Source organism: Hemitrygon akajei, unplaced genomic scaffold (assembly GCF_048418815.1).
Source record: "Hemitrygon akajei unplaced genomic scaffold, sHemAka1.3 Scf000089, whole genome shotgun sequence".
NCBI classification, from domain to species: domain Eukaryota; kingdom Metazoa; phylum Chordata; class Chondrichthyes; order Myliobatiformes; family Dasyatidae; genus Hemitrygon; species Hemitrygon akajei.
Window position 1 is genome coordinate 1376079 of NW_027331975.1, and position 26178 is coordinate 1402256.

At 42.3% G+C, this 26178-nt stretch overlaps 3 protein-coding genes across 3 annotated transcripts in view; all 3 read left to right on the plus strand.

The window, feature by feature from the left end:
• Positions 1-26178, plus strand: part of LOC140722806 (uncharacterized) — an 879998-nt gene that overhangs the window by 762576 nt on the left and 91244 nt on the right. The gene's annotated exons all lie outside the window — the stretch shown is intronic.
• Positions 1-26178, plus strand: part of LOC140722804 (uncharacterized) — a 243264-nt gene that overhangs the window by 13871 nt on the left and 203215 nt on the right. The window lies entirely within an intron of this gene.
• LOC140722789 (uncharacterized) lies at positions 1031-6369 on the plus strand. Its single transcript, XM_073037455.1, has 2 exons — positions 1031-1106; positions 4592-6369. The coding sequence occupies exon 2, from the start codon at positions 4978-4980 to the stop codon at positions 6367-6369; it is 1392 nt and encodes a 463-aa protein (XP_072893556.1). The 5' UTR covers positions 1031-1106; positions 4592-4977.

A 26178-nucleotide genomic window follows, 5' to 3' on the forward strand; every position in this document is an offset into this window, starting at 1 on the left:
AAACTGTTTAGAATTACCCTGCCACATAGCCACCCATTTTCCTAAGCTCCATGTACCTATCTAAGAGTCTCTTAAAATACCCTATTGTATCCGCCTCCACCACCGTCGCTGGCATTCCACACACACACCACTTTGTTTAAAAAACTTAGCTCTGACATCTCCTCTGTACCTACTTCCAAGCAGCTTAAACCTATTCCCCCTCGTGTTAGCCATTTCAGCCCTGGGAAAAAGCCTCTGGCTATCCACACGACCAATGCTTCTCGTCATCTTATATATCTGCATGATGTTCTGCAGGGTGAATAAGACGATGAGCTCACTGTTGTTTTGACGTTCTCTCTCTCCGGATCTCTCTCAGTAAAAGAACCTGCGGTCTCGTAACACAATGCACCTCTAAAGTCTGTCAGCAGACTAGCGAGTGAATCTTTGATGGTGCAGAGTCAGAAACCAAAGTGTTGCCAGCCAGAGTCAGGGCTTTGGGGCTGCAGAGAGAGATGGGGTCTAGAGTTTACCAGGAGGAGGAGGAATCAGACCAGCAGGATGTGGCTACAAAAGAAAGATTAGAAGCATTTGGAAACTGGTTGATCAAAAAAAAAGGTGGTTAATTTCTGCAAAATACTGATGGAAATCAACAGATCAGGCAGAAATTTTGGAGAGGAATAAATAGAAAACGTTTAGGCCGAGCCCCTTCAGCATGCCTAGCCTGTGTACTCCTCTGCTTAGTTGCTCTCTGAATTGCAGAGTTCCTCCAGTGTTTTGTGTGTGTGCGTCTCTGTATTTCCAGCAACTGCAGAATCTCCTGTGTTTTATATCTGCATTTTACTTTGGCATTAGATACACATTGATATTGAGTATATTGTTTATGGGAGCCGCTTTCTGCGTTAAAACAGCTGCAGATTTTTCTATACACACGAAAAAAAATGAGGTATGGACATTGAACCGGTGCTTGCAGAAATGTTTAATGGCACCGTGATTACCCATAGGGCCATGCGTTAAGAATTTTGCTGGTCCTGAAGTGCCGATGAAATGCGCAGGCGTCAGGCTGAGGACGTCCCTGAGTTTCACGCATGCACGCAGTACACAGAAGGCCTTGAAAATGTCGGTTGCAGGTAAGAGTGATTCTCCATGTTTTTATCTTAAACATCGACTTCGGAATAATTCCTGTGAATTTCGGACACCGTGACCCACAATACCGGGACAGTCCTGCCCTCTTCCCTCTCTCTCAGCCCCACGATCCGTACACGGGCCCCAGGGAGCTTCTGGCTGATGAGGGAATGGGAACCGATGGATCTCTCAGAGACAGCTGAGCTCCAGCTTTCTAAATGCAAGGATTAGGAACTCGGAGAAAGGGAACAAAATCTTTTACATCACCAGTTGAGAAAATCACCTTTGTTTTATCTCCAATAACAGACAAGAGAAAATCTGCAGATGCTCGAAATCCAAGCAACACACACAAATTTCTGGAGGAATTCAGCATTCGTACTCTTTTCCATAGATGCTGCCTGGCCTGCTGAGCTCCTCCAGTATTTTGTGTGTGTTGCTTCCTCTACCTCCTCTTGCTCTGGACTTTTCTACCCGTGAGAACATGTTTTGTCCCATTCTGTCTGGGGACGTAATGATATCAAACACCTTTGCCCTGGGAAACAAGTAGCTTTCACATCACAAATGTGCCAGACTCCAGTGAGACAGAGAACTACCCTTCCCTTCATATTCATTGGGATTTCATTCACTGAGTTCACCACCGTCAGTCATCGGGGGAGGGTTCAGGGGGAATATTTATGTAGAATACAGAAACTGGGGATGCCTGTTTGCATTTTGGTAATGCAAGAGTTGCTGCAAAATTTGCAAGTGGGAAGAAGTGGAGTGATATTTGGAAATCTGACTTTTTTTAGTGTAACTTAGCAAGCTAACCACATATGGACAATATACAAAAACTTTGGTGAGAAAATCCTTCATTACCCGTTCCAGGCCTGCTACATAGGTTCTGTGAGAGTGCAGATGAACTGGATCGAACCCAGAGGAGATCAAAGTTCCTATTGACAGTGATTTGCTAGCTGTGAAAATGAATACCTCTCTTTCTAAAATTCACTGTGCACATCTTGTCACTGGGTAAAAAATGCACAGTATATGCAGACTGATTATTACAAATTAGAGGGAATATTGGAGGGAAGGAGGGGTGACCTCCAATGGCCCTGATGCCCTCACCTACAACATGTGCATCCAGCTGCAGCTTGTAACCCTGCACTTCAATGAGCTGGAATTTGAAATGGATGAATTCTAGATCATCCAGGAGTTGGAGGTGTTGATAGATATGACAGGCAGGGAGGTGAGTTACACCCAAGGTGCAGGACACAGGAAACTGGGTGAGAGTCAGGAAGGAGAATGAGGTTAAATAGCCATCGCAGAGTACTCCAATGGCCATGCCCGGACAACAACAAGTGGAACACTTTAGAAACTGTTGGGGAGAGGAAAGTCAAAGGGCTGATAAGTGGATTTGTTAGTTAGGGGAACAGAACAAGAGGCAACTAATATCTTAGTGGTAAGGCTTACTAGAAGTAGTGTGGGTTGGGGCTGATATGGTTTAAGTAAGTTGTAGGGGGAATGGGAGCCAGAAAGACAGAACAGATAGTGGAGATGGTGAATTGAATTGACTTTATTATGCACATCCTTCATATGGATGAGGAGTAGAAATATTAACGTTACATTACTGTCTAAATGTGCAATGTGTAATTGAAATTGATTTAAAATAATTAGTTTGTATATAGGACAGTCAAGAAAGCATAGAAATCAATTAATCAGTCTGATGGCCTGGTGGAAGGTGATGTCCCGGAACCTGTTGGTCCTTTTGCTGTGGTACCGGTTCCTGGATTGTAGCGGCAGGAACAGTTTGTGGTTGTGGTGAATTTGGTTCCCGATATCCTTTGGGCCCTTTTTATAAAAAATCCATACCCCTACCATCCAGGCTCCCATCCAAACTTCTTTTAAACGGTGAAACTGAGCTCATATTCACCACTTGTTCTGGCATCTCATTCCACACTCTCACAACCATTTCAGTAAAGAGCTTTTCCACATGTTCCCATTAAATTTTCACCTTCCCCACTTACCCCTGACCTCTGGTTGTCATCCCACCCACCCTCAGTGGAAAAAGCTGCTTGCATTTATTTACCCAATCTTCTCCCTCATCATTTTGTATACGTCCAACAAATCCTCAAAGCAATGTATAATTTCCGTGTTTATGTTTAGAACTTTGTTAGGTGTATAAGATGATGAGGAGTATTGATCGTGTGGATAGCCAGAGGATTTTTCCCAGGGCTGAAATGTCTAACACGAGGGAGCAGACTTTTCAGGTGCTTGGAAATAGATACCAAGGGGATGTCGGGGTAAGTTTTCTACACAGAGACTGGTGGGTGCATGGAATGCACTGCCGGCTTTTTCGGTGAGAGTGTTTCAGTTACTGTGGGGCCAGGCAGCTCAGTGGGAACAGGGAATAATACCAATGGAGAGAGTCAAACTGAGCCAAGTCACAAATTGACGATGGCAGAAATGCCCCATTCTTAGAGAGACAGGAAGAACATCAGACAGTTTGATGATCATTCCAGATATGGTGATATGGACTTTGTGATATGGTGCAACTCAAACTACCTGCGTCTCAATATCACCAAGACCAAGGAGATGGTGGTGGACTTTAGGAGATCTAGGCCTCATATGCAGCCAGTGATCATTAATGGAGAATGTGTGGAGCAGGTTAAGACCTACAAGTATCTGGGAGTACAGTTAGACGAGAAGCTAGACTGGACTGCCAACACAGATGCCTTGTGCAGGAAGGCACAGAGTCGACTGTACTTCCTTAGAAGGTTGGCGTCATTCAATGTCTGTAGTGAGATGCTGAAGATGTTCTATAGGTCAGTTGTGGAGAGCGCCCTCTTCTTTGTGGTGGCGTGTTGGGGAGGCAGCATTAAGAAGAGGGACGCCTCACGTCTTAATAAGCTGCTAAGGAAGGCGGGCTCTGTCGTGGGCAAAGTACTGGATAGTTTAACATCGGTAGCTGAGCGAAGGGCGCTGAGTAGGCTACGGTCAATTATGGAAAACCCTGAACATCCTCTACATAGCACCATCCAGAGACAGAGAAGCAGTTTCAGCGACAGGTTGCTATCGATGCAATGCTCCTCAGACAGGATGAAGAGGTCAATACTCCCAAATGCCATTAGGCTTTACAATTCAACCGCCAGGACTTAAGAACTTTTTAAAAGCTATTATTAATGCTTTTTGAGAGAGTGATTTAGATGCATATCATATTTTTACTGAGTTAAGTATTGTATGTAATTAGTTTTGCTACAACAAGTGTATGGGGCATTGGAAAAAAATGTTGAATTTCCCCATGGGGATGAATAAAGTATCCATCCATCCATCCATCCATCCATCCATCCATCCATCCATCCCAGCACTGTGCCCAGTCAGGAGATAGTTTCTCTCACCAACTTCGGTTCAACCTCACTGTAACAGTGTGATGTCATATCACACCTTGACAACTCAAGTGATCTCATCTGAAATGTTGTCCTACACCCATCGATGGATTTTGTAAATCTTTTTACAGGTTAAAAATGACAAGGAATTTGTCTACGGGAATCCCGAACACAACACACCAGTTTTGCTGTCTCTGTCCAGATACTTAAGAAGAGGAGCAAGAGATTCACACAATCATCCTTCCTGCTCAGACTGTGGGGAGGGATTCACTCGATCATCTGACCGACTGGCACGCCCGTCATTTCAAACAGGTGGGGAACCCATTCATCTGCTCAGACAGTGGGAATAGATACAGTTGGACATTTCATCTAAAGGGCAAGGCCATTCACCTATCCTGTGTGTGGGAAGGGATTCAGTCGGTCTTTCCACCTGTGGACACACCAGTCAGTTCACACTGGGCAGAGGCTGGTCATCTGCTGAATTTGTGGTGAAGGATTCACTCGGTCATATGACCTAATGGCTCATCAGCGAGTTCACACCAGGGAGTGGCCGTTCACCTGCTCAGACTGTGGGAAGGGGTTCACTCATTCATCTAATCTGAAGGTACATCAGCGAGTTCACACTGGGGAGAGGCCATTCACCTGCTCACACTGTGGGAAGGGATTCACTCAGTCATCCCACCTACAGAATCATCAGCGAGTTCACACTGGGGAGAGGCCGTTCACCTGCTCAGACTGTGGGAAGGGATTCACTTGCTCATCTGATCTGAAGAAACATCAGCGAGTTCACACTGGGGAGAGGCCATTCACCTGCTCAGACTGTGGGAAGGGATTCACTCGGTCATCTTTTCTGAAGCTACATCAGAAAGTTCACACTGGGGAGTGGCCGTTCACCTGCTCAGACTGTGGGAAGGGATTCATTCTGTCATGCAATCTGAAGGTACATCAGCGAGTTCACACTGGAGAGAGGCCGTTCACCTGCTCAGACTGTGGGAAAGGATTCACTCAGTCATTTAAACTGAAAATACATCAGCGAATTCACAGTGGAGAGCGACCATTCACCTGCTCAGATTGTGGGAAGAGATTCACACAGTCAGCCCAGCTACGAGCACACAGGTCAGTTCACACTGGGGAGAGGCCGTTCACCTGCTCAGAATGTGGTAAGGGATTCACTCAGTCATCTCAGCTACTGAGCCACCAGTCAGTTCACACTGGGGAGAGGCCGTTCACCTGCTCAGACTGTGGGAAGGGATTCACTCAGTCATACACCCTACTGGTTCACCAGCGGCTTCACACCGGGGAGCGGCCGTTCACCTGTTCGGACTGTGGGAAGCGATTCACTGAGTCATCTAAACTGAAGGTACATCAGAGAGTACACACTGGGGAGCGGCCTTTCATCTGCTCAGAATGTGGGAAGGGATTCATTCAATCATGCAATCTGAAGGTACATCAGCGAGTTCACACTGGGGAACGACCGTTCACCTGCTCAGACTGTGGGAAGGGATTCACTCGGTCATCTGAACTGAAGGTACATTGGAGAGTTCACACTGGGGAGCGGCCTTTCATCTGCTCAGAATGTGGGAAGGGATTCATTCAATCATGCAAACTGAAGGTACATCAGCGAGTTCACACTGGGGAACGACCGTTCACCTGCTCAGACTGTGGGAAGGGATTCACTCGGTCATCTGAACTGAAGGTACATTGGAGAGTTCACACCGGGGAGCGGCCGTTCACCTGTTCGGACTGTGGGAAGGGATTCACTCTGTCATCTAAACTGAAGTTACATCAGAGAGTTCACACTGGAGAGAGGCCGTTCACCTGCTCAGACTGTGGGAAGGGATTCACTCAGTCCTCCCACCTACAAGCACACCGGTCAGTTCATACTGGGGAGAAGCCGTTCACCTGCTGAATCCTGAATTATACCTCTGCATAGACGCTATGCCATTGTGAGCATTTCTACTTGTGAGTTCGTGTGTCTGCGTCGCTCTGCCAAAACGCTAGTTGGTGTTGGGGTTCTGTGCTACTGTGTTGAATTGACTCATGTTGAGTTGGGAACAATGGCGACTGCTGACTACGTCTTGTTGGAGTTGGAGCTAATCAATGTTGCAGAAGTGTTACTTCTATTGAAATTACTGCAACGCAGAAAAATGAGCAGTTTTTCCATTACTTTGTGCAGTCCGCGATGTCCAAAGCAATGTTGGTGGAAATTTCTTTGCACGATTTTGATGCCATTTTCAAGTTTTTATTGTCTGCCAATGAAGAGTCGTGCACATGTACATATTTTCTGACTACCTCACCTAACCTCTCCTTGATGTAGTCCACCTTCCAACTTCAAAGCAACAGGAAATGCACAGGAGGAAACTGGCTGCTGCCAAGTGGACCAATCACAGTACCTGCAGTCTGTGTTGCCGTGACGTGTAGCTACATTTTTGGGAATGTGCGCGTTAGGCTACATTAGGCGAAGGACTCTCATGGAGGCGCTACATGGAGTAGGTTGCATTCCAGCTTTGCTCCGTTCATTTTAAATTTACTTACCACCCCTTTAATATCTTTATCAAAGTGTTTATAACACTTTTATATGTTTGAATTTGAATTTTAATCGACTGAAATGGCTTACAGAGGAAGAAGGCAGTGAAAATGGAAAGAAAGAAGATGTCTTTGAACAGCCTAAAAAGTTGCAACTTACTTTACTGGCTATCTAGAATCTTTTGGATGAAGAACTTGATAAAAGATTTATTACCTTGGAATTATGGTTAAAGGAGAGCGAAGGTATATTGGCAACACTTGAAAAGAAGAACGAAAAACAGCAGCGGCAAATTTCAGAGTTTATTAAAGCTGGGAAACAGAGAGATCGCAAATTGAATTCTTTGGAAATGAAATGAAGTTCAACCACTCAAACCCTGGAGCAGAACAAAATCAAGATTACTGATTTGGAGAGTCGAAGCCACAGACTGAATTTGTGAATAATAGACTCAGTGAGGACATTGAGAGCCGGGATCTTACTCAGTTTTTTTCTCAATGCTTCATCTAAGAGCATTTTTCAATCTTTTTTATTGGTTTCCAAATAAAGAATATACAAATTGGAAGAGGAGTTTAACAAGTAGATAATATAAAAAAACATATAAACAGCATATAATGTCAAAATCAAATAGATAAAATGCTTCCTCTGGAATAATCCCAAAAATTGCTGTAAGTGGATTACGTTGAACATCCGCATCTATAACTTTAGATAATATTCCAAACACATCCCACCAAAAATTATTTAAACTTAACACATGAACAAAACAGTTGAGTCAGAGTAGCCACTTTTGTGTTACATCTGTCACAAATAGGGCTTATATTAGGAAAAAATATGTGCCAATTTATCTTTGGACATATGGGCCCTGTGTACTATCTTAAAAATTCTTAATGGAGGTCTTTGGCTCGGAGGTATTTTCTTCCCTTCCTGCACTCAACCGCACTCATCGGGCGCTGAAACCAAAACCACGCCATGTAATTCTTCGATGTCACAATGTGAATACTAAGGAGCACTTCATTCGGATTGCTCATCAGAAAGGAGTTACTGAGCATGAGAATCTTCAGTTTCATTTTGTTGAAGATTTTTGTCCTGAGGTGATGCAAGAAAGATTGCATTTTAAAATGGTGATGTCAGAATTATATCAGAGGAATCTTTGTCCAGCATTGTTATATCCCTTTCACCTAAGGGTTGCTCTGCCCAATAAATCATTCAAATGCTTTAAATCCGTGAATGAAGCAAAACAATTTCTCAAAGAGGTAAGCTTGAACGCAGATGTCTAATGTTTTGAAGATCAACATTTGAGCTTGGATGTCTCTGAAATTTACCATTCCTTTATGTCTGTGTGTATCTGGTTTATTAGTTAACAGCCAGCTTATAGATTTGGACACTTTAGAACTTTGCCCTTGGGTTGATTACAGTTGTACTGTGTTTTGACATTCGGATGTTTATGATGTTTCCATGTTAAAGTTTCTTTCTTTTTCCTTCATTGTTTTACTTTTTTTATTTTTAATTGTTTGCTTTTGAAAATCATTATGACTTTGATATGCTGATTATTTCCTTTTTCTTGAAATATTATTAAGATTGTATTTTGTGTCATTTTTTAAGACCTTTTCTTTTAAAATGGTCTGCAATTGGCTGTTTTTCTCTAACATCTGCTTGACATTCCTCTTGTAATATTTTGACTATGGGTGGTTTGTTTTTTATTTTTTTAAATTTGGAGATCTGCCTCAAGGGAGACGGGGGTAGGGAGGTTCTTAGATAGTTGTCTGGCTGTCTATTGGCCAGGTGTTCGGTCTTTGTGGGTGGGGTGGTAGGGCTATTTTTAGTCTAGTATTTTTCTTTTGGGCTGAATTGAAACTACAAAAATGTCTGTATTGTCGTAACTTCCGTTTCCTCTTTAAACTATTTTCCCTCCTCCTGATTCGTGAGTTTCCTATGCATTGTGGTTAACCCTTTACATACTACATTGTTTATTTAAGGAAAATGGATATTATTAATTAATTTTGTCATTATTAATTTTGTTTCATGGAATACGAACGGTTTGAATCATCCAATTAAATGGAAGAAGATTTTTAGAGTTTTTCATAGACTGAATGCTCAGATTATTTTTGCGCAGAAGACATGTGAGTAAGGAGGATAATCAGCACTTATTTAGGTTTTGGAAATGCCAACAGTTTCACTCTAACTCGTCGACTAAGGTGAAAGGTGTTTCTTTTTTTTATATAGACTCCTAGATTTCATTTGTTCACTATGATACAATTTCAGACCAATATGATAGACTTCTATTAAACACCGGTTAACTTTATAACAATAAATTAGTTTTGGTTAATATTTATGCACTTAATACTGACTATCCTGAATTCCTTAAGCACTTTTTTGCATTTCTTCCCAATTTAAATGAATATATGGTAATAATGGGTGGAGATTTTAATTGTTGTCTGAAACGTATGATGGATAAGTCTGTGCCTAATCAGGTACTTACAAACAAATCTGCTATTTTTATTAATTCCTTCTTAGTTGACTCTGGAATTTTAGAAATTAGGAGGTTTTTACATCCTAATGAAAAAGAGTTCTCTTTTTTCTCATGTATATCATAATTACTCTAGATTCCTTTACATCTTTATTGATTCTCGATTAGTTTCATTTGTCACTGCCTGTGAATATGATACAATTGCCATTTCCGATCATGCACCTTTGAAATTATCAGTTAAGTTAACTGATGTAACCTTTGGTACTAAACAATGGCGGTTCAACTCTATTTTACTTCAGGGCTTAAATTTTATTAATTTCATTAAAGGACAGATTGCCTTTTTCTTTTCAACTAACTCAACGGAAGAAATTTTCAGTGGGATATCACGTGATGCCTTTAAAACATATATCCGAGGGTAAATTATTTCACACTCTGCTGGATTGAAGAATCAAATTAATAATGAAATACGTACATTGGTTGATAGGATTAAAGAAATTGATAGAAAATATTCTATTGCTCCCAATTTGAAGCTTTATAAAGAGAGAGTTGAACTTCAGATGCAACATCATTTGTTATTAACATCCCCGATTGAAAATCAGTTACTTAAAACTAAGGGTCATTTTATATATTTGGTGATAAATTGGGTAAATTATTGGCTAACCAATTAAAAGCTGCTTTGGCAAAACTTCAGATTAATAGGGTTCGTAAACGGATGGTACTTTGACGGTTGACCATGATGAAATTAACAATTTTTTTCAAGAATTTTATACCAATTTATACCAATCAGAATTTCCTGATGATTCTACCATAATGCATGAATTTTTAAGCAAATTAAATATTCTGATATTATCAGTTGAACGTTTAGTATTAGACACAACCATTACTGAAGAGGAAATAAAGAATGCAATTTATTCATTGAATTCTGGTAAAGCACGTGGTCGGGATGAGTATACAGCTGAATTTTTGAAATCTTTTTCCGATTTACTTTCTCCCTGGTTAGGTAAAAATTTTTAAAGATGCTTTATTTGTATGTAAGTTACCACAAACATTTTATGAAGCATCTATTTATTTAATTCCTAAAAATGATAAAAATCTCACTGAATGTGCATCAGATTTGTGATATCTTTGTGAATGTTGAATCTAAAATCCTTTCTCAAATATTAGCAATTAGATTGGTGAAGATATTGCCACAAATTGTCTCCGAGCATCAGACAGGATTTATTAAAAATTATTATACACATTTTAATGTTTGGAGGTTAATGAACATTGTATAGACTACTTTATCTAAGACTCCAGAACATGTTTTCTCGCTCGATGCCGAGAAGGCATTTGATACATTTGAATGGGAATATTTGTTTAAAATTCTTGAGAAACTTAATTTTAGTCCAAAATTTATATCTTGGATCCAATTGATATAACATATACCTTTGGCTTCTGTTTCACTAATGATCAGAGATCCCCTTTCTTTAGGCTTTTCCAAGGTACTAGACAAGGCTGTCCTTTGAAACCCTTACTATCAGATATTAGCCTGGAGACCTTGGCAATTGCTATTCGTGATTCACCCAGTATATTTGGTGTTACTCATGGGAATGGGACGCGTAAAGTATCACTATATGCAGATGACCTTTCGCTATATATTTCTAATCCAGAGAAATCCATTCCTGCAGTAATAACACAACTTGCTCAGTTTAGTAGTTTTTCTGCTTATAAACTAAATCTTAATAAAAGTGTGCTCTCTCCATTAAATATGCAAGTCTCAATTTATAGACAGTCACCATTTAGATTGCTGCTGATTATTTTATTTATTTGGGTGTTAAAATTACTAAGAAGCACAACGATTTATTTAAAGTTAAAGTTTACCCTTAATTGATCATGCTAAAGAATTGTTTACTAAATGGTCCCCATTATCCTTATCCTTGATTGGTTCCATTAATGCTATTAAGAGGATTATTTTACCTAAATATCAGTACCTATTTCAGGCGGTATCAATTTTTATCTCTAACTTTTTTATATATTATTGATTCTAAAATTTCTGCATATATATGGCAGAATAGAAATCCCAGGTTATATTAGAAATATTTACAGAAATCAAAAAAAGGAAGGCGGCTTGGTTTTGCCGGATCCTAGATTTTATTATTGGGAATTAATATTCGATATTTAACGTTTTGCACACAAGAGTTGGATGAACCTTGAACGGGAGTCTCGACCAAAGTTTTCATTGGCTTCTATTTTACGGGTTGTGCTTCCCTTTGCACTTACTAAATTTAATAAGCAAATGGTAATTCCAATAATTAAGCATACAATAGGAATATGGTTTCAATGTTGGCAATTTTTTGGACCAAATAAATATATACTGTCAAGTTCTATGACATCTATCTTTTTCTTTCAACCATTTAGAATTGATCAAGCTTTTCTTTTATGGAAAACAAAGGGAATATCATGTTTTCGTGATTTATTTATGGATGATCTTTTATGGCTTTTGAACAGTTTTCTAATAAAAATAATTTGCCTGGATCACACTTTTTCAGATATTTACAGATTAGAAACCTTTGAATGTTATTTTACCTTCCGTTCCGATATCACATCAAATTGAAGTTACGTGAAAAAATAAGTTTAAATCCATATCAGAAGAGTTTAATATCATTTATTTATGATTTAATTATGAAAATACGCTTAGATACTTCTGATAAAATTAAGAATGAGTGGGAAAGAGAACTTGGGATACCTTTACCTATACAGAAATGGGAGAAAGTTCTTGAACTAGAAAATACCTCTTCAGTGTGTGTCAGACATGCCTTCATGCAATTTAAGGTGGTTCATCGGGCTCATATGTACAAGGATAAGTTAGCACATTTTTACTGCCATATAAATCCTGTCTGTGATAGATGTAATTCCGAGGTAGCTTCCTTCACACATATGTTCTGGTCTTGTCCTCTTCTAAAAAAAAATATTGGAATGGTATTTTGAGATATTATCTCAGTAGTTCTGTGTATTGATTTACAACCACATCCTATTACCGCAATTTTTGGAGGACCGGTGATAGACTCTAGTCATTTATCCTCGTCAGCTTGTCGTCTAATTGCATTTGTTACATTAATAACCATCAGATCTACTTTACTTAAATGGAAAGATTCCAATCTCCCTACTACATTTGAATGGTTTTCCCAAACCATAGCATGTCTAAACTTGGAAAAAATTAGGAGTGGTACTGTGGTTCCTTCGGTTGAATCTGAAGAGACTTTGAGGCCATTTATTCAATTTTTTCATATGATGTAAGTTGACCCTTTCCGAATCTTGTGTAATAAGTTTTTGTTCATGTTCAGAGGAGCGGAGTTAACGCCAGATAATTTCGGCCGTTGTAATATGACAGCCCAATTTTGTCTGTTTTTTTTTAGTTTAGTGTTTTTTTCTAGTTTACGATTTTTTTCTCCTTATATGATATCTCTTTCATGGTTACTTGCTATGAGATTGGGAGGTTAAACTATATTTGTCATTTGGAATCTGTGCTTTTATAAGTTAACCGACATTAATGTAATCCCGATCTCTTTGTATCATTATATTATTGCTATGCTTATTAAATTTGAAACTTAATAAAAAGATTGAAAAAGAAAAGGAAACTGGCTGCTACCAAGTGGACCAATCACAGTTCTTGCAGTCTGCGTCGCTGCGATGCGCAGTTGCATTTTTAGGAATGTGCGCGTTAGGCTACGGCATACGGTACAGCCCAGGTTGCAGCGTCGGGTACGCGGCTACGTAGAGCCTACGGCGTAGCCTCGACGGAGAAGAATAACTCAGGCTTCAATGTGTGGGAAGGGATTCACTTGGTCATCTCAACTACAGAGACACCAGCGAGTTCACACTGGGTAGAGCAGTTTAATATACGGGGCGATAGCCACCTCCAGCCCGACCAAACTTAAGAAATCTCATTTGGGTGAATGCTGTGTGATGTGTCCCATGTTACAGATCAGTACCCTGAAATTACCGACGATACACAATATGCAATTAAACGATTGAGCTCTATAATTCTTACTTTGACTATAGGGTTAGTAAAGAAACTGGAAGAAAAAGAAAAAGGGCCGCTCTCTCCATTCACGTCTTCTCATCTCTCGCCAGCAAAAAACCGTGAAAATCTCTCTTCCAGACTCACAAAAAAGAATATTTCTGTCATTGCACAGCCCCACACTGGAAAACCCAACTTCCTCTAGTCGTAACCTAAACATTGCTGCTACAGAGAAACCATTACCTCAGCAGCGAAACATTACAGAGGGGCCGTTACTTTAGCGGTGAAACCTTACAGCGTGTTACACTTACCACACACTACCGGGTTCACACAGGGGAGAAAGTTTCAATAAGCTGCATGCTGAATATTTATCCATCAGTGTCGCTGAATGCAATTTCGAGAGTGACTGTCGGTGCTGAACTCTGCAATTATTGGTGCTGCTCACCATACCCTGGTCACTGGGCATGAGAAGGGTTTCTTCTGCTGCATATTCACCTTTAATGGGACTAGATCTGTGACAAATAAATCAGTTCTATATTGAACACTGTCTCCGGTACTTAGAGAATATATAACACACCTAGTGTACAGCAGAGAGTCAACTCAGGCCGGCTGGACCCTGCCAGTGATTCTGTTCCACAGCAGATCTTTCAAATCCTCCCCTGTTGTTCACCTCTCACTGTCCCTGTGAATGAGTTCCAAATAGTCACCACTCTGTGGGTGAAGAGGTTTCCCTTGAATTCTCTGCAGACCGAAGAAGTCGAGCTGACTGCAGTTCTGTCTGAGATGTTCTTCGCCCCTCAAATCTCTATGCATCACAAAGAGGAAGTAGGATTCTAAAGCTAAGGTGACAAAACCGTGGCTGATAAGAGAAACCAAAGAAAACATAAAAACCAAGGAGAGGGCATAGAGCAAAAATCACTAGTATGTAGGAGGATTGGGAAGATTTTAAAAACCCACAGAATGCAACTAAAATAATTAAGAAGGAAATGATGGAACACTTAAGTGAGCTAGCCGGTAATATTAAAGAGGATACCAAATGTTTCTTCAGGTAATTGTACTGTAAAAGAAAGGCGGAAGCGGACATCGAACCACTGAAAAATGATGATGGAGAGGTAGTAATGGGCTCGGGGTGCAAGGTGATGGCAGATGAACTGAATAAGTACTGTACATCACTCTTATCTCTCGAAGACCCCGGCAGGAATATGGAAGTACCAGATGTCAGTGGACTGAATGTGTGAAGTTACGTTACTCGGGAGAAGGTTCTTGGGAAACAGAGATGGTCTGAAGGTAAATAGGTTCCCTGGATCAGATGGTATACACCCCAGAGATCTGAAAGAGGTGGCTGAAGAGATGTGGAGGCATTAGCAATGATTTTTCGAGTATCGTTAAGGAAATAAAATCCTAAGTTATTTTTCCCTTCACTACTCCCCCTCTCGCAGTTTCACCCATCACCGACCACTTCTTCTACCCTTTTCACCCCCACACTTCTTCCTCTGACGTCTCATCTTTTTTTCCCCCCAGTCCTGATGAAGGGTCTGGGCCTGAAACGTCGACTGTTTACTATTTCCCATATAAGCTGCCTGGCCTCCTAGGTTCCTCCAGCATTTTGTGTTTGTGTTGCTTGGATTCCCAGCATCCACAGAACGTTGCAGTTGATACAGATTTAAGAGACAGATAGTTTAGAGCAAAGCTGGAGTCTGCAAAATGACTTCGATAGGTTTGGAAAACGGGCAACGAAGACGTGGATGAAATGTACGGAAATGTACAGTGTATGCAAATGTACGGTCATGTACAATTGTGGAAGGAATAAGGGCGTAGAGAAAAAATAAATAAATGGGAGAAAATTCAAAAATCAGAGGTGCATAAGTACTTGGGAATCCTTGAGCAGGAGTCCCTAAAGGTTTGCTTGCAGATTGTGTTGATGAAGGATGACAACTGTAATGTTAGCATATAAGAACAAGGATGTGACTCTGTAGCTTTAAAACGTATTGGTCAGATTGCTCTTCGTGTATTGTGAACAGTTTACAACCTGTAAAAACAGATGTGCTCATACTGGAGCGGGTCCGGAGAACGTTTACGGGAATGATTCCAGCAACGAAAGGGCTAACGAATGAGAAGCGTTAGATAGCTTTGACCCTGTACTCGCTGGTATAGAAGAAAGAGAGGGGATCTCATTGAAACCTATTAAATATTGAAAGGCCTCGACAGCGTGGCTCTGAAGAAGATGCACACTATACTGTGTGAGTCTGGGACCACAGGTCACAACCTCAATGTATCGGACATCCACTGAGAGCAGAGATGAGGAGGATTTTCTTTAATCAGGGAGTGGTCAATCTTTAGAATTTATTGCCACGGACGGAGTAGAGGCCAAGTCATTGAGTGTATTTTAAATGGATGTTGAAAGATTATGGGGAGAAGGCAGGAGAATGGGGTTGAGAGATAATCAATTGGACAGGAACGAATGGCGGAGGAGACTCGATTGACTGACCAGCCCCTGTCTGATATCTCATGGCTCATGGTCTGAAGAAGAGGCCGGTGAGGTTGCATTAGGGTTAGGATATTGTTAGGGTATCCACGCCTGGATTATTGTATTCAGTTATAGGAAAGAGGACGCTAAGCTGGAATAAGTGCAGAAAAGATTTACGAGAATGCTGCCGATACTCGAGGCACTGAGTTCTGGAGAGAGGTTGGGCAGGTTGGGACTTCACACCTTGAAGTGCAGGAGATTGAGGTGACGTTATGCAGGTGTTCCAAACTATGAGTGTACAGAAATGGGGAATGTGCGCAGTTGAGTGATCTCGGCCTTTTCTCCTTGGAGCGACTGAGGATGAGAGGTGACCTGATAGACGTGTATAAGATGATGAGAGACATTGACCGTGTGGATAGTCAGAGGCTTTTTCCCAGGGCTGAGATGGTTGCCACAAGAGGACACACGTTTAAGTTGCTGGGGAGTAGGTACAAAGGAGATGTCAAGGGTAAGTTTTTTTACACAGAGAGTGGTAAGTGCGTGGAATGGGCTGCCGGCAACGATTGTGGAGGCGGCTACAATAGGGTCTTTTAAGAAACTACTGGATAGGTACATGGAGCTTAGAAAAATAGAGGGCTATGGGTAAGCCCAGTAATTTCTAAGGTCGGGACATGTTCCTCACAACTTTGTGGGCTGAAGGACCTGTATTGTGCTGTACGTTTTCTATGTTTACTTTTCTTTTACCCCATTTTTGTGGAATCAACAACCAGACGGCACCGGTTTAAGGTGAGAGAGGATTGATTTAATAGTGATCCCGGGGGACAATTATTAATCCACTTTCACTTCCGGTTCATTGTTTAACTAACATGATGAGTGCACTGTCAGGTTGGAGGAGCAACAACTCATATTACATCCGGGTAGTTTACAACCTGATGGCATGAACATCGACATCTTTAACTTCTACCTCTACCTTTTTTTTTCATCAACCCACAGGCCCGTCTGCTCCATTCTGTCTCCACACTTCTCTCTTCTCCACTGCGGATCGTCTCCCTCTGGTTCCTCTTTTACTTCCTTTTGTCCCATGGCCCGCTCTCTTATCGTATCAGATTCCTTCTTTTCAGTCCTTTGCATTTTCCACTTACCACCTCACAGCCTCTCACTTCATCTCCCACCTCGCCCACCCACTCACCTTCACTCTTATCTGGCTTCACCTATCATCTACCAGCTTGGACTCTTTCCACACCCCGCACCATCTTATTCCGGCTTTTCCCACTTCCAGTCCTGATGAAGGGTCTCGGCAGGAAATCTGTTTTGCTTTAGCCCCTCTATAGAAGCTACCTGACCTCCTGACTTCCTCCAACATTTTGTGTCTGTTACTCTGCATCTCCAACATCTGCAGAATCTCATTGGGACAGAGAGCAGAATGCAGAGACTACATCGGGTCTCAGTAATGTCGAGGAGGCCACACCTGGAAAACTGAAAACAGTAGATGACCCCAACAAGCACGATGTTGAAAAGTTGCCTCATATGGAAAGACTATTTGGGACCCTGACTAGTGGTGAGGAGAGTGGTTTGGGGCATCTCTGGCACTTCATCCACTTGCAGTTGGCTTCCAGCCCCTACACCCCTTCTTATCGCTGTAAACCTCTCCCTTTTGTGGACAACACTGCCACTTGATGGTGATTTACCACAATAACAGGACCCCCTGATTTGTGGACTCCATTGTCACCAGGTGGCGCTCTGTCGCAAAAACGCTGAGAGACAGAAATGTGACGCTGCAGCCTGCTGAAATGTTTCTTCAAGATTCAGGGTTGTTTAATTCCATTTCCAGCAGACACGTGTAAATGAGGTCGAAATAATTATTACTCCGGCTCCAATGCAACACAGAAACACAACAGTAACAACATATATCCACAGCTTATATACTGTGCACGGATTGATTGTATGTTCATAAAGTGACGCTCGGCATAGGATGCCCGCATATAAGATGACAGACAGGAAATGATAAAGTAGAGGTGTTTGGTGTTGTGGAAGTATGGGTAAGTGGGCAGAGATATTTATCAGCTTTACTGCTTGGGAAAAGGAGCTGTCCCAGAGGCTGGTAGTCCTGGTGAGGACGCTGCGTATCTACCCCCGATGGGAGTGAGACAAATAGTCCATGAGTGTGATGGGTGAAGGTAGATTGTGAAAATTAGGTTGGTGCTTGATCTCAAGAGAGGGAATTTGGAAAATACCAATGAGATGCCTTTTAGATCATCTTGGAATTGTGTAGCTGGCTGGTGGTGTAGTGGCATCAGTGGCGGGAGGTCGTGAGTTTGAATCCAGCCGGCACCCATCTGTGCTGGGTTAAGAGCTGGTGATCTCTTAAAAAAAAATCTCACCCGGCAGAAGGCAAATACAACAATGGCAAGCCATTGCTGTAACTAGCCTAGCACACAATTTCCCAATACGTCAGAGGAAATCGCCTGCTAAGTTGAAAATTCCGGATGTGACCTACCTTCCCTTTGCAATTGTGCCCACTAGGGAAAAGTTAATTCTGGAATGAACCAAATTTGATTGGGGAGCTTTTGGTAAAGGGAGCATGTGGATACAGTGATAATAACATGACTGAATTCACCCTTCACTTTGAGAGGGGAAAGGTAAAACAAGATGCATTATTATTGGTGGAGTGAGGGGAACTATGGAGGCACTGGAGAAGATCTTACCAAAGTTGATTGGAAAGGGACACTAGCAGGGATGATGGCAGAATAGCAATGGCTGGAGTTGCTCCACTTGACAGCCTCAGGGTTGAAGTGAAACACATCATATTCCACCTGCGTAGCTCCAACCTGAAGGCATGAATATCGATTTCTCCTTCCAGTAAAAAAAATCACAGCCCATTGCCTTTCCTTCTACTTACTCCCGAATAACGTAACATTACACATTCTGACCACTGACATTTGGGACTTCCATATTCCTGCCAGTGCCTTCCACAGATAAGAGTGAGTACAATACTTATTCAGTTCATCAGCCATCACCTTTCACCCTCACCCCATTATTCCCTCTGCAGCATCATTCTCCAGTGGTTTGATATCCATTTCTGTCTCTCTTTTACACAATATGTACCTGAAATTAAAAATGGTATCCTCTTTAATATTACAGGCTAGCTCATCTGTGTATTCCATCTTTTCCTTCTTAATTGTTTTGGTTGCATTCTGTTCATTTTTAAAACTTCCCAATTCTCTAACTGCCTAGTAATTTTTGTTCTGTGCCCTCTTTGGTCTTTATGTTGTCTTTGGTTTCTCTTAGCAGCTATGGTTTTGTCACCTTACCTTTAGAATACTACTTCCTCTTTGTGATGTGTATATCCCGTCACTTCCAGATTGCTTCCAGAAATTCCAGCCATTGCTGCTCTGTTTTCATCCCTGCCCGTGTTCTTTCCAAATCAATTTTGACCAATTTTTCTCTCAGGCTTCTATAATTCTCTTTTTATTCATATCTGACTTTACTTTCTCCTTCTCTAATGTCGGGGTGAATTTGATCATATTAAGATCACTTGTCCCGAAGGGTTCTTTGAACTCAAGTGACCTAATTAATTCCGGTTCATTACAGCACCCAATCCAGAATAGCTGATCCCCAAGTGGGCTCAACCACGAGCTGCTCTAAAAAAAAATGCATCTTGTAGGCATTCTAGGAATTCCTCCTCTTGAGACCAACACCATCCTGATTTTCCTAATCTCCTGCATGACAATCCCCCATGTCTATTGTAACATTGCCCTTGTGGCACTCATTTTCTATCTCTCATTGTAATTTGTGCACCAAATACTGTTTTGGGGTCACTATACAATTACCAACAAGGATTTTTTTGTACATTTGCTGTTCCTTAATTCTACCCACAGATTCCACACTGCCCAACCCTATGCCACCTGTTATCTAATGATTTTATTTAATATTTTACCAACAGAGCCACACAACCCCACGGCCGGCTTGTTATTTCACTAAACATATAAATATCTGGGAAACAGGAAGACCTGCAGATGCAAGAAATCGAGAGAAATTCACACAAAGTGTTGGAGAAGCTCAGCAGGTCAGGCAGCATCTATGGATGGGAATCAACATTTCCGGCCATGACCCTTCACCGGGACTCGTGATAACCACGTATCTGAAAAATCAACAAGCAAAAGCAACAGAAAGTAGTGCAATATTGGGAAAACCTTTGACAAAATTTATTTCAAGGCTTTAAAAAACTGCCGAACAGAGCTCAATAGTTAACAATTACAACAACGGCAATAAACACTTCCATCAATACCGACATTGACTTTTTTTAATGAAAATATCTTAGTCCCATTTCGATCAGTAAAATTTACAAAGATAAGTAAGAACTGAAATGACAAGTTTAGAAAAGACTATTTACACTCAAACCCACTGAGATCAACACTACCTTGGACAGAAGGAGGAAGAGGAATAACACACATGAGAAAAAAAATCACATAAGACCATAAGACACAGGAGCAGAATCGGCCATTTGGCCCATCGAGTCTGCTCCACCATTTCATCATGAGTGGATCCAATCTGCCCTTTAGTCCCATTCCCCCACCGTCTCACCATAACCTTTGACGCCCTGACTACTCAGATACCTATCAATCTCTGCCTTAAACACACCCAATGACTTGGCCTCCACTGCTACCCATGGCAACAAATTCCACAGATTCACCACCCTCTGACTAAAAAAAATTCTCCGCATCTCTGTTCTGAATGGGCGCCCTGCAAACCTTACATCATGCCCTCTTGTACTAGACTCCCCCAGTCACTCTCGAAATTGCATTCAGCAATGGGGATGGACAAATATCCAGCCTACAGCTTATTGAAGCTTTCTCTCCAATGTGAACCCAGTCGTGTATTACAAGGTTAGATTACTGAGTGAATGCCTTCCCATATTCACAGCAGGTGAATGGCCTCTCCCCAGTGGAACACAATGATGCAGCCTTGGTGGAGACAGTAGAGAGAATCTCTTCCCAAAGTTTGAGCGGACGATCGGCCTCTAAGTGGTGTGAACTCCCTGGTGTTTTAATAGATGAGATGATCCTGTGAATGCCTTCCCACATTCACAGGTCTACGGCTTCTCCCGAGTAGAACTCACTGGTGTGCCAGCAGATCAGATGACTGAGTGAATCCCTTCTCACAATCAGAGCGGGTGAAATCCCTCTCTGCAATGTGAACTGACTGGTGAGTCACTAGGTGAGATGATGTGGTGAATCCCTTTCCACAGACTGAGTAGGTGAACAGCCTCTCCCCAGTGTGAACTCGCTGGTGACTCTGTAGGTTGAATGATCGAGTGAATCCATTCCCACAGTCTGAGCAGGTGAACAGCTTCTCCCCAATATGAACTTGCTGGTGTCTCTGTAGGTTAGATGACTGAGTGAATCTCTTCCCACAGACCGAACAGGTGAAATCCCTCACTGCAGTGTGAACTGACTGGTGAGTCACTAGGAGAGATGATGTGGTGAATCTCTTTCCACAGTCTGAGCCACACAACCCCATCAGTTCCATTATCCAGATCACTGACAAACCATGTGAGAAGTAGCGGACCGAATACTGACCCCTGAAGACCACAAGTCACTGCTGGCCAACCAGAAAAGGCCCCTTTTATTCCCACTCACTGCCTCTTGGCTGTCAGCCATTCCTCTATCCATGTCAGTATTACTTCGGATTTTATCCTGTTAAGCAGTTTCATGTGTGACACCTTATCCGATGACTTCTGAAAATCCAAGTAAATAATATCCACTGCCTCTCGTTTGTCCATCCTGCTTATGACTTCCTCGAAGATTTGTAACAGACTTGTCAGGCAAGATTTCCCTGTACAGAACCTATGCTGGCTTTGACTTATTATTTCATTAGTCTCCTAGTACCCCAAAACCTCATCTGTTATCAAGTGATTCTTAACGTGTCATGACCGATGCATCTGTTATCTCTCCAGCAACCTCTCTCAGGACTCTGGGATGTAGTCCATCTGGTCCAGGTGACTTATCCACTTTAAGAACCTGAGTTTGCCGAGCACGTTTTCCTTTGTAATAGCAATGGCACTCACTCCTGCTCCCTGACACTCACAGATCTCTGGCACACTGGTGGTGTCTTCCACAGACAAGACGGATGCAAAGTACCTATCAAGTTCATCTACCAGCTCTTCCCCATTTGTACCCCATGAGCATCATTTTCCAGTGGTCCAATATCAACTCTTGCCTCCCTTTCGTATATTTTATAACTGGTTTATATTATTGTATAGTTTGCGGTCATATTTCACCTTTCCCCTTATAGCTTTTATTTTAAATTTGCCTGTTGTTGGATGTTAAAAGCTACCCAATTATCCAACCTACTACTCACTTTTGCTACCTTATATGCTTTTATACAGTCCTTAACTTCCTTTTTCAGCCATGATAGCCTAGCCCCGCTGTTTGAGAACTACGTCTGTGGGACATATCTATCCTGTACATTATGAACTATTCCCAGAAACGTCAGCCATGTCTGCTCTGGCGTCTTCTCCACCAGCATCCTCCAATCCACCTGGGGAATCACCTTTCTCACGCCTCTGTAATTCACTTTCATTCCATGGTGATACTACTCATGTGACCTGTGCTTCTCCCTCACAAATTGCAGTAGGAATTCAATCATATTATGATCACTGCCTTCTAATGGTTCCTTTACATTAACCTCCCTCATAAGATCTGGGTTATTACACAACACCCAATGTAAGATAGAAGTTCCCTGAGTAAGTTCAACCATCAGCTGCTCTAAAAAGCCATTTCGTTTGCATTCAATACATCCCCTCTTTTGCGATCTCACGCCAATCTGACTTTCCTAATCCTCCTGCAGATTGAAGTCACCCACTACAGTTGTGTCATTAAATTTATTACATAAATGCCAAACATTCAGCAGTAGCTGGGGCAGAAGTGAGGATACATGCTTTTACCAAGGAGAGAAGGTGTTTTTGAAGCTGAAAGGCCTGAAGGTAGATAAAACACCGCAGAGTTCAGAAAGAGGAGGCTGAAGAGATTGTGAAGGCATAAAACATAAAAGAGTACAACACAGGAAAATGCCATTCGGCCAGTCTAGTCCATGCTAAAGCATTAATCTTCCGAGTTCCAACTACTTCCACCTGGACCATAGCCCTCCATATGCTTCTCATTCAGTGACCTAAGCAAATTTCTCTTAAAGATTACAATCGTCCCTGCCACTTGCTCTGGCAGCTCGGTGCACACTCTCCCCGCCTCTGAATGAAGAAGTTCCCCCTTAGTTTTCTCTTCAAGTGATCAGTAATGATCTATCACAAATCACTAGATTTTGGAACGGTTCTGGTGGACCAGAAATTTGCAAATGTCACTCCACTCTTTAAGAAGAGAGGGCACAAGAAAGAAAATTATTTGACTGTTAGTCTGACCGTAGTGGTCAGGAAGATGGTAGAGTGTACTAAGAGTGTGTTTTTTGGGTACTGTAATTGGGGAAACATGATGAGTAGGCCAAAGTCAGCCGGATTCTTTTGAGGAAATCTTGACTGACAAATCTCTTGGAATACTTTGCCGAAATAACAGGCAAGATAGATAAAGCAGAGGCAGTGTATGTCGTTTGCTTGGATTTTCAGATGATCTTCAACAAGGTACCCCATGCAAGGCTGATTGAGAAAGTAAGGAGGCATGGGATCCAAGGGCACATTGCTTTGTGCATCCAGAACTGGCTTGCCCACAGAAGACAAAGAGTGGTTGTAGACTGGTCATATTCTGCATGGAGGTCGGTGACCAGTGGTCTGCCTCCGGGATCGGTTCTGGGACCCCTACCCTTAGTGACTTTTATAAATGACCTGGATGAGGAAGTGGATGTATGGGTTAGTAAATTTGCTGATGACACAAAGGTTGGGTTAGGTTGCAGGGGGATATTGATAGTCTGCAAACCTGGGCTGAGAAGTGGCAAATGGAGTTCAACCCAAAGAAGTGTGATGTGGTTCATTTTCTTCGGTCAAATATGATAGAATATAGTATTAATGGTAAGCCTCTTGGCAGTGTGGAGGAACAGAGGGATCTTGGGGACGGAGTCCATAGGAGACTCAAAGCTGCTATGTAGGTTGACTCTGTGGTTAAGAAGCCATACTGTGCAGTGGCCTTAATCAACCGCAGGCTTGAGTTTAAAAGCCGAGATGTAATGTTGCAGCTATATAGGACTTTGGTCAGACCCCACTTGGAGTACTGAGCTCAGTTCTGGTCACCAAACTACAGGAAGGATGTGGAAGCCAAAGAAAGGGTGCTGAGGAGATTAACGAGGATGTTGTCTGGATTGGGGTACATGCCTTTTGAGAATAGGGTGAGTGAACTCAGTCTTTTCTCCTTGGAGTGATGGAGGATGAGAGGTGACCTGATGGAGGTGTACAAGAAAATGAGAGACATTGATCGTGTGGACAGTTCGAGGCTTTTTCCCAGGGCTGAAATTGCTAGCACGAGAGGGCATAGTTTGAAGATGCTTGGAAGTAGGTACAGAGGAGATGTCAGGGGTAAGTTTTTTACACAGAGAGTGGTGAGTGCTTGGAATGGGCTGCCGGCAATGGTGGTGGAGGCGGACACGATAGGGTCTTTTAAGAGAGTCCTGGATAGGTACACGGAACTGAGAAAAATAGAGAACTGTAGGTAACACTTGGCATTTCTAGAGCAAGAACATGTTCGGCATCGCTTTGTGAGCCAAAGGGCCTGTAACGTGCTGCAGGTTTTCTATGTTTCTAAGGTGCTGCACGTGAGGCTGCTGAACAGGATCACAGCTCATGGAATTACAGGAAAGAAACTTGTACTGACAAGGGAGAAAGAGTCAGAATAATGTGGGCAATTCTGTTTTGCTGTCGGTAACTAATGCTGTTCTGCAGGGGTTAGTATTGAGACCGCATCGTTTCATGTTAAATCTGAATGATACGGATGACGGAATTGATACCTTGGTGACGAACATTGCAGTTGATACAAAGATAGGTACGGGACAGGTAGTTTAGAGCAAAGCGGGAGTCTGCAGAAGGACTTCGATAGGTCTGGAGAATGCCAGCAAAGTAGCAGTTGAAATACAGTGTATGCAAGTCATGTACATTTGGTAGAAGTAATTGGGCGTAGAAAAAAAAATAAATGGGAGAAACTTGAAAAAATTAGAGGTGCATAAGTGCTTGTGAGCCCTTGAGCAAGAGGCCCTAAAGGTTTGCTTGCAGATGGAGTTGATTAAGGATGACAACTGCAATGTTAGCAATATAAGAGCAAGGATGCGATACTATAGCTTTATAACGCATTGGGCAGATCACTGTTGGTGTATGGTGAGCAGATTCCGACCTGTACTTCCGACTTATTATCTGAGCAAAAGATGTGTTCGTATTGGAGTGGGTCCGGAGAAGTTTCAAAGAATGATTCCAGGAAGACCAAGAGTGGATGACTTGGATGAGGAAGTACGTGGGAAGGGATTCACTCAGTCATCCACCCTACAGAAATTTATCAATATCCACTGCTGCTGATTTCCACACACAAATAAATCAAAAGGGATATGCCTAATCAAAACGATAATTAATCGATCAATAGCCCCCAAACAACACGGCACAGCCGGACACATAACAAGGGACTTTACATCTCACAACACTGGATTCAGTTACGAAACCGGTGATTAATGTTGTTTTCCCTCTGAAATCATAAGAAACGCACATTAAGGTGCATTTAAATGTGAGTGCATCCCCACAGGTGACGTCACACAGACCCCATCGCGCCTGACGTCAGGCATGGGCTTCCCATACCGGGATCTGCCCTTACGTGCACAGCGTCTTACGTCATCCATGCGCTGGTAAGCTCAGGCTTTATCAGTTTAATAGCTGGGCTAATAATCACGTGACGAACCCTTCCCCACTGCTGTCAACAGAGGATTCAGGGTCTGCGCAATTCCCATTGGTGCAAAGCAATGTCAATCACTTGTTACCACCAAGTCCAGAGGGCCTTACCCCCACTGAGTTCGCCTCCCGCTCCGGCCTCAAACTCCATATCACAGCGGAGTAAATCTCCGTTTTTTGATTTATTTCCATTTCCCTCCAAGGGAAGTTGGGGCATTTGTGAAGCGTCTTCTGCGGCCGGAGTCTGATGTGTCACCGAGAGGTAGGAGGAGACTGCTCGGCCCGTCGGTTTGATGCCAGTTCCCTGGGGAGGGAGAGGAGGGATTTTATTGAAAGGGTGAAGATGATGTGAGAGGGGGCGGACAGGATATTTGTCCCGGTGGAAATCTGTGGAAAAA

Bases quoted from the DNA above. Each gene is read 5' to 3' on its own strand.
- LOC140722789 (XM_073037455.1), top strand. From the start codon at position 4,978: ATGGCTCATCAGCGAGTTCACACCAGGGAGTGGCCGTTCACCTGCTCA.